This window comes from Rattus rattus, chromosome 4 (genome assembly GCF_011064425.1).
Source record: "Rattus rattus isolate New Zealand chromosome 4, Rrattus_CSIRO_v1, whole genome shotgun sequence".
Classification (NCBI taxonomy): Eukaryota; Metazoa; Chordata; class Mammalia; order Rodentia; family Muridae; genus Rattus; species Rattus rattus.
Genome location: NC_046157.1, coordinates 46,716,053 through 46,729,747, shown reverse-complemented (window position 1 = coordinate 46,729,747; position 13,695 = coordinate 46,716,053). Strand labels below are relative to the sequence as shown.

General features: G+C 49.4%; 1 protein-coding gene across 1 annotated transcript in view; it reads right to left on the bottom strand.

Annotated features, from left to right (window-relative positions):
* The window catches only part of Prdm15 (PR/SET domain 15), a 57,002-nt gene that overhangs the window by 15,185 nt on the left and 28,122 nt on the right, over positions 1 to 13,695 (bottom strand). Inside the window, 8 exon segments of the mRNA XM_032900348.1 lie at positions 274 to 408; positions 1,219 to 1,350; positions 3,690 to 3,784; positions 5,200 to 5,367; positions 9,142 to 9,229; positions 9,591 to 9,685; positions 9,905 to 10,101; positions 11,249 to 11,378. Coding sequence (XP_032756239.1) covers positions 274 to 408; positions 1,219 to 1,350; positions 3,690 to 3,784; positions 5,200 to 5,367; positions 9,142 to 9,229; positions 9,591 to 9,685; positions 9,905 to 10,101; positions 11,249 to 11,378 — 1,040 coding nt within the window.

Below are 13,695 nucleotides of genomic sequence, written 5' to 3'. Positions count from 1 at the left end.
CTGTAAGCATGCGCCCTGCCGTGTGTAGCATGGATCAGTTTCAGGCTGGCTGGACCAAGAGAGGGACCAGTGAGGCTACTTAGGTACTGGCCCTGTGTGCCAAACCACAGGTGGGTTCTGATGGGTGTGGGGCCCACAGTTACCATCCTAAGCTCAGGTGATATGGGACAAGCTTCTTTAGTGGAGAAAATTGTACAAAACAGTACTGAGTTCCCTGTACTCCATGGTCAGATTCCTCCCCGGAAGCCATGCCTGGGGCAGGGTGTGCAGTACCTGGCACCTCTTGCAGCTGTACTTGTGTGGCTCAGAATCTGCACTCTCATCAGAGTTGTCATCGTTCTCCTCTGAGGAGATCCCAATCTTGCCAATGAACTCCTCCCGCTGGTGGTCATCCATCAGCGCGATGTCCTGCAGAGGAGCCACAAACCCGGTCTCTAACACAGTGAACTGGTATGCTGGTCATTACTTTCAGGGAATCAGTTGTTTGCCTAGCGAGCTATACCTGTGTCCCTACGGATGGTACTGGGCCTGGCCATTCACCAGCTCTCAGAGTCACCCAAAATCCTGCTCTGCCCAGGCAAAGTCCTGGAGGACAGCCCAGACTGCTGTAGCACTGCTCTGGACTAGGCTTACTTTGTACTAGGCCTTTGACTCAGACGGGTACTTCTCCCACCTGTCCTCATCTCCAGTTCCCAACAACCTGGGGGTCCTGCACTGCTCATCTTTTCCCTAAGGCAGGGAGGCAGCAAACTGCCACCCTCCTTACATCCATTGTTCAGGGAAAGACCCAGGTAAGAGGAATTGTCAGGCCCCATACAAGGAGAATCTCTGTTCAGGCCCTACAGTTGGACAAGCAGGTGTGCTAGTGTACGTCTGATGAAGAGCCAGCTAGTGCCCATGTGTTAAAATTCCATCCCCGAGGTGACAGTGTGAGGAAGCAGGGCCTCTGGGGAATGACAGGTTCTGACACCCGTAAGTCGGATTATAGCCTTTAAAAGGAAGATTCATCCCTCCAGCCTGTGAGGACACAGCAAGAGAGTGATGGATGAACGAGGACGCCTTTAATAGACAGTGAACTTTCCAGCACCTTCGTCTTGAACTTTCAGCTCCACAGCTGTGAAACACAGTCTGCTGCTGGTGAGTGCCTCATCTATGTGCTAAGAGATCCTGCCCCAGGGTGGGCTGGGTCCCCAAGTGCCACCTGTATGGGCCCCGCACCTTGAAGTGGACATGAATGTGGTCCCTGAGTACGTCCACTCGGAAGAACTTGCGCCCACAGATCTCGCAGGTGTACTTCTTGTCACCGTGGGTCAGCAGGTGCTTGTTCATGTTGCTCCGGCAAGAGAACACCTAGGGACAGGGAGCCAGTGCAGTGAGGGCTACGTTATTGGACATACACATGAGCTGGTTCCTATGGCCCACAGGACAAGCTACCTCCAGACCTAGAAGACATGGTAAGTTCTAGACTTATGGTGATTGAGATGTCCACTCACATCACAATAGAGAACACACTGGTTCCAGTCTCTGCTGCAATGGCCGTACAGCAGAGTGCTCATGGGAAGTTAAACAGCTCACTGGTACAGCGCCTACTGAGGAGCCATGCAGGTAGATATACCTACAATTTTCTCAAAATAGACACCAAAGAAGACACTCAACTCAGTCTGAATACCGCTTCATGTTGCTTTCTATTTCAGCCCAGAGAACGGATGCAGATTTACTCCTATGTCCACACTAGTCCTCTGGGAGCCACTTTGCAGCCAAAGCCAACTCTGAGCTGGGGCTGGAAGGACATGGTCTAAAAAGCAGACATGCAACCATTGTCAGGCACCCAGGAGTCCCACTGAGCACAGAGCACCCAATGGCAGGGCTTGCCTCACATGAGGTGCCCCAGAGCCCACTATCTATTGCCATAGACTCCTCCTCCCTCTCCCTGCACCTTCTGGCCCCCAAACCCAGAGTTTAAGAGGCTCCACATGAGGGTTGGGGATTTGGCTCAGTGGTAGAGCGCTTGCCTAGCAAGCGCAAGGTCCTGGGTTCAGTCCCCAGCTCCGAAAAAAAAAAAAAAAAAAACAAGAGGCTCCACATGGCTTTGCTACTCTGCTGATCCACAGGCTTTGGCTTGCCTGTGGGTTGAAAGAAACCAGGAAATACCATGAAAGCACGGTTTCTCATTTGCTCTAAAAAGCATCACTGGCTCTGGCAGTGCTGCTACTTGCTCAGTCGGGAGCAGCCAGCCATGAGGGGCTGCATCCCCAGTGTGGTGGTACTCGGGTGCCGACGCTATGCTATGCCAATAGCTACTGTGTGCTGCTCTGACAGGCTCAGCAGTAGCTCCTTCTCTAAGCAACGCCTGAGGCTGCCTGAGTCACATGTATAGGAGCCTCTCAAGAACCCATAAGTGTACACTTGCACTGAACTCTTATCCCCCAATATGTGCTCCGTGCGGTGAGAGACACGACTTCTATTCCTCTGGAGACACAACTCGTACTTCCAGTTACCTGAGTTGTCAAAGTTGAGTGTAATGAACAAGCAATGGCAATTCCAGTTGAGAGCAGGCGCTCATGTGTGACAAATGGGACAATGTATATGTGGCAGCCAGGACAGGGGCTCGGAGCTCCAGATAACTGCACCATAGACACGAGCCAAGGCCAGGCTAGCTCATGTCAGGCACCAATACAACAGCACAGGCTGCCCAGGCAGGAATACCTAGCATCTACAACCTAACCTTGATTGCCACGGGTTGAGCTATGAAAATACTTAGCCTACCTTAGAACACAGAAACTTAGAAAATACTATCTAGACACTGAGCAGGGGTGGCCAGCACACACAGCATAAAGCCCCAGGGCATCTCACCTCCTCATGTGGAGACAAGGTCCAGTCATTTAAGAGGACAGCATGTCTCACAGAGTAGACAGGACAATAAAAATTTTCAGTGGATCTTTGTAAACCAATCCCAGTGGCAGAGACCAAAATGCTGAAGGTGCAACCTGAGGGATGCTTTAGTTAACATCCGGAAACTAAAGGGTGCGCACGTTAGTCCCTGAGCACTGTTGCTCGGCAGGTGCATCTAACCTTTGATACTGAAACATGGCATTGTCTACTCAGTTAACACTTAAGAATTGCAAGTAGAACTGAAAGCCAAAAAATAAACCTCATCGTAGTGGTTAGTTTTCTCGTTAATTTGACACAAGCTAGTGTCATCTTGGAAAAGGGAACATCAGCTGAGAAAAATACCTCCATTAGATTGACCTATAGGCAAGTCTGTGGAGGTCCAGCTCACCATGGGCAGTGCCACCCCTAGCTTAGTTGTCCTGGTGCTGTAAGAGAGCAGGCTGAGCAAACCACGGAGAGCAAGCCAGTGAGCAGCACCCTTCATGGCTTCCCGTCTCCAGTTCCTGACTGAGTTCCTGCCCTGCCCTCCCTTCAGGAAAAGCAACTCTTTCCTCCTCAAGGTGCTTTTGGTCACAGTTTACCACAGCAACAGAAACCTAACTAGGACATGTTTTATGTCTTTAACGTAGGATTTTTGTGTTAGGCCGCATTCATAGCTATTTGGGGGTGCAAGGAGACAGCATGCTGTAGGCTGAACATGCCTTCAAGTTTCCTGGACAATGCTCCCTGCTTGCAGCTCTGACTTGAGCTTAAGAGGACAGGGACATCCAACATCCACAGTTCCTACAGAACATTACCTTGCCACACACTGGACATCCAGAAGGTTCCTTCTTGTAACGAACCAGGCTTTCCCCGCTGGCCTCCAAGTCTTCTCTCTTCACCCGCCGCACACCTGAAGTTCCAGACCAGACAGGAAATGTGAGGCCACACAACACAGTTGGATCCCAGAACTACCTTGGAACTATGTTGGAAATATTGTGGTACCAGATATGCAAGAGGCTGGTGGGAAGTCACTTAAACCCATGGGTTCAGGGCCACTTGGGGCAATACAGCAAGACTCCATCTATCTGTCTACCTAAGTAATCAACCAAACAACTAACCAACTAAACAAACAAACGTTCGTGTGAAACAGGCAATCTCTAAATTAAGGAGAGAAACTAGGTGTCTTCGGGCATTTCTATACAATCTGAAATGAATACAGAGCTGGCATCAGGGAGCAGGCTAATTCCGGGTTCTAGAACTGGGAGGCACAGCAGAGAGTGGATCCAAGGCTAGGAGTATTCTCAGCTTCCAGAGCAGCCAGCTGCTGCCCACAGCAGTAGTGTGGGTCACGTGTGAGCAGTGTACCTAGTCCACTAGATTGGTCACAGAAAGCAGTGGCTTCTGGCAAGGGCCACAACATACTTGGTTCTGAAAAATTGGTCTGTGTTGGGCTTGAAGGAACCTCATGGTCCAGTCGTGACATTGAGCTCAAGAGGGTCAAGTATCACCTTCCCTGTACAGGCAAGAAAACTAAGGTATAGTGATTTGCCTATGGTTCTTGGGAGGTTGGGTAGGGGCCCAGAGTATACTCTTAAGAACCTCATAAGACCTTGCTGTAGGAACAGATATGGAACCGTGTGTGTGTGTGTGTGTGTGTGTGTGTGTGTGTGTGTGTGTGTGTGGTGGGGGAGGCAGGGTGGAAGCAGGAACTTACTAAGGATATGGCCTTGTCTTGTTTTCACAAACTCATATGCATGTATCTTAACAGCTATGCTTTCTACACAGCCTGAATGTGTTCTGTAGTGTTTTCAAACACTAACCTGTGAGTGTTTATGTCAGTGAGTGCTAGTGACAAAGAGGCTGTGACTCTTAACAGGAAGTAATGACAGCCTTCACCAGGATGCTGATTTTAACCTCTGTTTCACTTCTTACTCTACACTTGCTGCTGCCTCACATGTGTGCAGAGAGCTGACTCCGCTGGATCTTTCTCTGACCTCACATAACCTACCATGTAGACTGATGGCCTCCGCCAACAGTACTCACCAGCACATTCTCTTCTCTTTACATGGCTGAACTGGCCATGTGCAGGACACCATCATGACCTTTCTTATAGCTCATCACGCTGAAGCCATTCTTCCCAGTGATAAGAAGTACTCTAAGAAATACTTCACCTAACTCAACAGCCAACAGAGTAGTCTCCTGTGTCCATTAACAAATGTTCCTTCTCTCTGCTCACGGCACTGTTACTGCTATCCTAGGGCCCCTAGGACTGGGAGAAGGGTCACTGGGTCACAGGCAGGCAGGTGTCTCAGGCCCCAAGCTTACCATCCAAGTGCCGCCTCTGGTGGTCCAGCATGACATCCTTGCGGTAGAACATCTTACTGCAGACCTCACAGGCAAACTTCTTGTCCCCATGTTTCTTCTTGTGCTTAGAGAGGTTGCTGTTGGTGGAGAAGAATCTGAAACACATCTCACATTGGAACGTCTTGTCATCTGTCCAGAGAACAAACACACAACATGTGGTAAATCACCCCTGACCAGGATCCTGCATGTGTGCCTCAGCAGAGTGAATGCACAATCAAGGCAGGAAACCAGCGGGGCACTGTGGCTCAGAACTCATCTACTGTGTGTGCTCAGCTAGACGTACAAGTATATACGGGTGTGCCAACTCTCCTCACCGGGAGAGGCTGCCTCAACAGCTCTCTAGGCTCCTCTCCCTCTATCTGAATGCACTATAAGCTTCCTCAGACCCAGAGGTAGCCTCCTTGTCCTCAGCCTACTTCTCCAGCACAGTGCCAATGGCTGGCCTGTCTCCTCTCTGCCTGATTACCTCTTATAGCACCCCTACAGCAACACCCCAACTTCTCTAACTTTCTGAAGAGCTGTCTTGACCTAGGCCTGCCTTTAGTGGGCATACTCACTCAATATATACCCCATAAATATACGTGCACATGTATGTGTACACACCCATGTGAGCACACACACAAAGACAACCACATTCACACCCATCTCCACCCCTATTTACCACACAGCACATAAACATACATATTCACATTACAAGAAGTCAGCATCCTCACATCCTGGTCCCCACTTCAAAGTCCCCTCTGGAAGGCAGCCAGTCAAGTTGTAGTTCCTGCCTCTGAAAGTCTACTATACCATCTGGCCCTGCCCCCTCTGCCTGGTGCTGCAGTCTCTGTTCCTCATCCCCTGGGTGCCTTGTTTCCTTGTGGACCAGCTCCCAGAATCACTTGCTCTTTCCTGCACCAGGATGTGGATGGGTCTGATAGCAGGTGACAAGTATGCTGTTGCTTCTCTCAGGAGCCAAGGACAGAATATCTCTAGTCTCAGCAAATGTTTTCCTGTAAAACCCTCGTCTCCGCTGGTAGGACTACTCAAGTGAGGCCTATGCTGCAGGAAGTCTCGAGCTCCACTCAGGAGATCCCATGTGTAGCCATCTAGAGGCCAACCCACCTAACACTGAAGAAAATCAGCCATCTTTTCTCCTCCTCCCAGGGTACAAAGACACAAAGCCTTCAAGTGGGCACCACACCTGGGGGCACAGCAGCACAGGAGCAGTGGCCTAGCTACAGCTTTTCCCATAGCAGGATGGCTCCTCTTGTGAGGGCATGGACTAGAAGCTCTATATGAGTCTCAGGAGACCCGGACCTGCACCTGGCAGTTTAACCTCAACACATACGGCCCTGGGTTTGGTTCCCAGCTCCGAAAAAAAAAAAAAAAAAAAAAAAAAAAAAAAAGAACCTCAACACATACGAGAACAACACCATGGCAGTGTCCTGTCCTACCATGCAACTCACAATCCCAAGGTGAAATACTATTCATATAATTCAACCCTCTCTCTCAATTGTTTGGCTACATCACAGAGCAGCTCTGCTAAGCCCCAACCAGGTCACAGCACAGACAGGCCTCCCTCCTAAGCAGGTGTTCACAGCACAGGTGAGTTCTGAACAGAACACAGGAGCCTTCTTCCTTATAGGTTCTGAACAGCATCAGTAACCACGGATAGCAGCACTGCTGGCTGGGGTTCTAATGTTCTCCGTCACAAACCTCTCCTGCTATGTGGAAGGAGACCCTACTTCCAACTGTTTGATATGCTGATCACCTACACAGTCAACTAAGATGGCCCAATAACTGGGTACAAGAACCCAGTCCTCGGAATGATATCCTACCCTACTCCCGTACTCCAGTCACTGGAGATATGTACAGGCCCTGTAGGTAAATGCTCCAGGATATGGTAAAGAGCAAGGGGCTCAGACATCTGAGAAAACAAGAGTGAACTCCCAGGGGCCAGGCTGATGGAAGGCTGTATTTTGGGACCCTGACTTGGGCCTTGCTACCTGTTGGTGCCCTCTTTAGGTTTAAAGGGAGCACAGCAAACACACAGTGAGAGGGGAACCAATGCACAGGGGACACAGAAAAGGCCGGACAGCATGGGCTGCATAAATACTCTGCACTTGAAGCACCCAGCCCTCTATAAATCCTTTGAGGATGAGCACTGTACTAACTTCATACCACAAAAGGCACGAGAGCATTTAAAGAGACTGCTACGGGGTCTCAAAGCTAACAGGTCATCTTCACTCTTAGTTCCTAGGCTTGAAATCAGCCTCAGGAGAAAACCTGCCTTCAGTTCATCATTGCCATGACCCCCTAACAAGGACAAGTGTCTTGTGCAACAGTTTAGCCAACACACACAGCAACTGATTCTTCATTTTTCTGTTCCATGCTTGTCTGGAGAAACCATTAAACCTTAAATAGGAACAAGTGTTCTTCAATCTCTAAGGGTCAGGGTTAGGGTTAGACTTCAAGCTGGGGTTACTCTCACCCTACTCTGCATCTCTCTGAGGAACAACAGGAAGGTGGCACCGATTCCAGTTAACAGAGAGTCTGCCTGAGGCTGAACCACATGGGAACCGCCCAGATTCTCATGGACACAAGACAGTGAGGGCACAGGGTACAGATGCTGAAGTTATGTGCATGCTCCCACACAGGTGGATCATGTCACTGCCAGGCAACCTCCAGAGATCCCTTGTCTTGTCTCTCAGAACAGCCTTGTCACAGTGAGCAAGCCCCATGCTGAGGACAAGAGAAAGCAGCGGACAGAGAAAGAACAAATTGATGTAGACACTGATATTCGCCAGCGTGGAGAGAAGCCTGACAACAGAGCCAAATGTACAGAATGACCTTGTAGGTCTGAGTCACAGAGTGAGGCAGAACACAAGGCTCTGGTGATCTCCCTGTACACTTCCTCTGGTGGCCACATGGCCAAAGCCCAGAAACCGGTGAACTCAGGCTCTCTCTAGCACAGGGTATCCAGGCCTCGGGGAGCTGCCACTCCTTGGCCTACCTGCTGCCTGCACAGCCTTCACCATTCATTTACAGAGACAGTGCCTGAGAGCACTGTGGTCCCCAACCCCATGTCCTCCAGCATGGGCAGCTCACAGCACAGCAGCTTTGGGCTTCAGACAAAGATGGCTTTTTTCCTTCTGAAGAGTGACAGATGCAAACAGGCTCAGGACCTAACAACCTGGGACAGGTGGCAACAAAATCTATCTGGATGCCCACAGGGGACACAGGTGCAGGAGACTGATGGTGGAAGGAGAGCTCCAACAAGGCAGGCAGCAGGCCTTTCCCACCTCAAGCCTTTGCATTTTCTCTCTCAAACACTTCTAGAACAAACTCAACACTGCTGCTCAACTGTCAGCAAGGATGAGGGTCCTGCATCACAGTAGCTTCAGGCGCAGGGTCTGAGAACGCACAATGGACATGAGACAACCCATCCTTTCTTTACTAAGGGAAAGTCGCCTTAGACATCTCCAATGGCTGGACAGTTCTGAATATTCCTTACATTCTGTGATGGTTTGTACATGCATGGCCCAGGGAGGTGTAGCCTTGTTGGAGTGGGTGTGTCACTGTGAGCATGGGCTTTAATACCCTACTCCTAGCCGCCTGGAAGTCAATGTTCTGCTAGCAGCCTTCAGATGAAGACTCTCAGCTCCTTCTGCACCATGTCTGCCTGGATGATGCCATGTTCCTGCCTTGATAATAACAGACTGAACTCTGAACCTGTAAACCAGCCCCAATTAAATGCTGTCCTTATAAGAGTTGCCTTTGGTCATGGTGTCTGTTCCCAGCAGTAAAACCCTAACTAAGACACATTCCTTGAAGTAAAAGGATCAAGGAGATGCCCAGGCAGCTCAGTGGAAACCTTTCTCCTAACACGCAGGGCAAGCATATGGGTTAGGGCCTCACCTGTCCTACAGTTGTGGAACTCCAGTGCACTCTCCATTCGGAACGTCTTCCCACAGCTGCCACAGCGGTAGCGGTACTCACCGTCCACCTGCTCAGAGGGCACACTGTCAGCAAGGAAGACTGCAGGAGCTCAACACAGGGGCCCCCTCTGTGTGCTGTTCTAGTAACGTCTAGGGCTGGCTATACCAGCCCTTCTCTGTTCTAGTGGGGGTACTCTTGCTGACCCACTGCCAGAGAAAGAGAACCCCAAACGCAGGTGACTGCATCCAAAGCATCAGCCGCCATGTTCCCCCATGTTGTCCCTACTGTTTCTGTAAGCAGCGGCCTAAGCTGGGCTCAGAAAGCATGGGGCGTGGGGGCGGCTCCCTCTGGAAACTGAGAGCTCCCTTCTAGTACGGCTCTTCCTCTAGAAAACAGTTGTTCAGTCAGTTGCCTGGGCGCTCACTTACCTCATTCCGGCTGTGCTTGTAGGAAACATGTTGCTTTAGACTTTCCTTACGGCTGAACAATTTTGAACATTCCTCACATTTAAACAGCTTGTCACCTAAGGAATGAACCAACAGAAGGTGGATTCATTGCACTGGCCTTTCTCAGCAAGGTGCACCCATCTCTGAAACACGAGGCCTCTGTGTGGGCGGGGTGCCCCTGTGCTGGGGGGGGGACAGGCAGCCACAGGGCCACCCCTTGCAGCAGCTCTGCAGCAAGGACCAGCAATGGACACACACCTTCTTGGCCCTGCCCTGTAGGCTGGGCAGGCACTCACCGTGCGCGCACTCACCGTGCGAGCGCACGTGCCGGCTCAGGTTGCTGCTGTTCTGGAAGACCTTGCTGCAGGTGCCACACTGATGGATGCGTTTATGCTCACCCAGCTGTCGAACGAGCTTCCGCCGGACGCCATGTCTGCTGGACAGAACCAAGCCCCTCTTGAGGGCAATGGTGCTGCTTGGATGATGCAAGAACCTGCCCAAGAGAGGGACAGCTGGTCAGAGAGGTGGCAGCTGGGTCCTCAGAGTCAAAGTTTCCGATCACCGTCACCTCAGAAAGGTCATCAGCCACACTTCCCAGCTATGATTGGAATAAGGAAAGAAGGAAGGCAGAACTTGGAGTCACCCGGTCCTAGGTAGCATAGACTCTAAGCATTAGCCTCAGGGCTGTCTAACAGTTCACCTGCTTCAGCCCTGGCCACCACGAAGCCTGAGCTTCATTTGTTCTAAACAAGGTAGCCCTGTCTATGGCTTTTGTCCTGTCTTGGTATCAACTCTACTATGTTCTATGTTGACTCTGAACTTGACTCCTAAATGCTTCTTCATCCTGTCAAGTGTGCTTTTTCTGGTAAGTGCTTGAAATCCTCTGGGCAGTAAGACAGGAAAGAAATAATAAACACACCCACATTTTCACAGGTTCACCAGGTGAATTCTGCCAACTCCAAAGGGCATAGAAAACACCAGCAGCTGAGTCAACTTCAGGGCAAAGACTCACAAGGGAATTTTAACTGCGGTATAAACATTTCTTTCCCGTGCTCACAAAAAAGAAAGGAGAGCAAAATGTGAAACTTTTATCCAAGCATAAGCAACTGCTGAACCATAGCAGCCCTGCTCACATAGCTGGGGCAAAGCCCTCAGGATCCCCCAGGGTGAGCAGACAAAGCAAGTACATGCTCAGTACATGAGCCTTAGAGATTTGGAGACACACTAAGGCATAGGAGGATATGTACTGAGCAAAATGAGCTATTCGCAGAAAGCAAGTACTGTGCGCCCTGCTGACGTGGGGATATGGCTAGAGCTGCCTGCAGACAGAAAGCAGAATGGGATGGTTAGTTTTAGTTTGGGTCGATAAAAGCTTGAAAGATGGACAGCCAGTGTCTACACCCTGTCCTTAAAAAGAGTTGTGATGGCGAATTTTCTGTCATTTGTGTTTTAAGAAAAAAAAAATCTCACAGTGAAGAAACTAGGAAACTCCTAGAGTTGAGAACGTGCACTGCTGGCCAGAAGAGATAAGGCCCGGCTCTGCTGTGGGGATTAAAGGGGGAGGTTCTTTCCCTTCCGTACCAATTAGCCATTCCCTGGGCTCCGTCCCCGAGCACCAGCCATGTACAATCAGGACTTACTTTGGCACTGAGCTGGCTTCATTTGTGGGGGTGGCCAGCTTCCCCAAGACTAACTCCATTATCCGTTCATCTGGTGTAGCGCTCACAGGCTCATCGGGGGGGACCTCGGTTATGATCTCTGCCACGTGCTCTGTGTAAAAGGGTAAGACAAAAGGTCATCACGAGTGCAGGGGACAGACTGTAACAAAACCCAGGAGAAGCACCGCCCTGGGGGAGCGCATCCTGAGTGTGGATGCAGTGGGGATAAAAGCAGAACATTTTAGATTCTAAACATTTATCTATATTTAAAGAGGGTATAATGGTTCTAATCCAAATCAAAGTTACACTACATGCCTTGTACATCACATGACCTCAGTCTCTCCTGTCTCTGCCAGGACACCATCAGCCAGATCTTGTAGCTTATTAAATGAGCTCTGACAGAGATTGACGAGGATGACTAGTTATCTTGAGGATGTTCAAGGGTGAGTAAATATTCTGTTTAGGGCCACATCAGAAATGAGATAAAATGAAACATGAAGATTTATACAGAAAAAAAAATTCAACCACTGTTGTTTGGTTTTCTTGAAGTAGGATCTGATGTAGCTAGGGCTGGCCTTGAACTTACTATGTAATCAAGGACGACTATGATGTCTGATCCTTATATCTTTTTAATAGATATAATTCTAGTCTTGCATCATCATGTTCAGTTTCTGTGGTGCTGGGGATAGACCCTGGGCTCTGTGAATGATGGGCACTCAACAAACTGAGTCATATTCTAGATGTTTAACCACTGGATTGGTTTTTATTCTGCCACTTCAGTCTCTGTGAGCCCCTCTGAGTCCCGCTTAGTTGTTTCTGTGGGCTGTGTTGTTTGTAACCTTGACTCCTCTGACTCCTACAATTCTTCCTCCCCCCTCTTCTGTGAGGTTCCCTGAGCTCCAAAGGTGGGGAATCAATGGAGATCTCCAATTTGGGTTTTCTCTCCCCCTATGCTTGGAGGTGGGTCTCTGCATCTGCTCCCATCAGCTGCTGTGGAATCATCTCTGGAGCCAGTGGCTTCTACTGTTTTACCGACTATCACTAAATGCAAGTGACAGCCAGGAAGTAGTTCCTTCTGTCCCTTCCTGTCTATAGAGGCAGGGACGTCCCACAGGGAGCTCAAACCACTCCTGTTCACGTGCAGATACTTCCAAATGTTCAGAAAACAGGCACTGGCCAAGGAGAGGAGGAAATAGGAAAGGGGAGAATGTTCCATGGAAGCTGTTCTTCTATTTCGCTTTTAATTTCAAGCTTGCTTCTCATTTCCACAATGGTAAGGGTAAAGAGTCAGAGTCCAGTAACACAGGCAGAAGGGGCAGACATCTGAGCACTACACTGTCCTGAATGTGAGGTGGACCTAGCGTCCAAAAGACCAGGCAGCTGGGCAGGGGTTGCATGAGGACTACAGAAACAATGGTTTTCCTGGGACATGTACATGCTACAGAGTGAATCACTACTGAGGGTTCTGTATAGTCAAAGAGCAAACTCAGGTCAGTAAGGTGGCTCAAGTGGTGTGTTAACTACTTTTATGTCAACCTGACACCAGCTAGAGTTACCTGAAAGGAGGGGACCTCAATTGAGAAAATGCCTCTATAAGATCACAGAGTTGCAACAGAAACCCGAACTAAGCTGTAGGGTATTTTTTAAATTAGTGATTGATGTGGGGGGCCTGACCCAGTGGGGTGGTGCTGTCCCTTGGCTGGTGGTCCCAGGAGACCACAAGTGAATCTCAGATACTGGGCACTGAGTGGGTTACACTGTCAGAGTTTAATTCTGCTTTGCTCAGATTATGACCAATGCCCTGGTTCTTCCCTCTTGAAGTCTTTAATTTTGATCTTACGGGCTCCCACAGCTCACAGAGAGTTTTAAAAGAGATTTTAGGATTTTACAACAACTTTGGATTTGAATAAAGACTAAACTTTTAAGTGGTAAGATATCTACTGTGCAGGCCTGGCCCCAGAGTTCCATCCCTGGAGTCCTCATAGAACTGAATGAGAATTACGAAGTCGTCCGTCCTCTGGCTTTTGTATAAGCTGTGGTCTGCGGCCTGTTTGGGATGACTGCACATATACACAATGAACGAATGTGTGAATGAATGAAACATTTTATAAAGAACAGGGCCATGACCAGAAACATGGCCACCCATAAGTAGTAGGCAACAAATGATGGATTGAGGGCTGCTGGGTAAACAGAGCTGTGACAGACAGGCATGGCATGGCCAAGACTCACAACTGAGATAGTGAAACGCAGACACAAGCCAAGCACTGTGGTACAGGTGAGTCATCCCAGCTCTTCCAGAGGCTGCGTGGGTAGGATCAAGAGTTTAAAGTCAGCCTGGGTTACATGCTGAGCTTAAGGCCAACCATAAATAGAAAACAAAGGAAAAACAAACAAACAGAAAAACAAAACAAAAGAGATTGAGGGCTCCA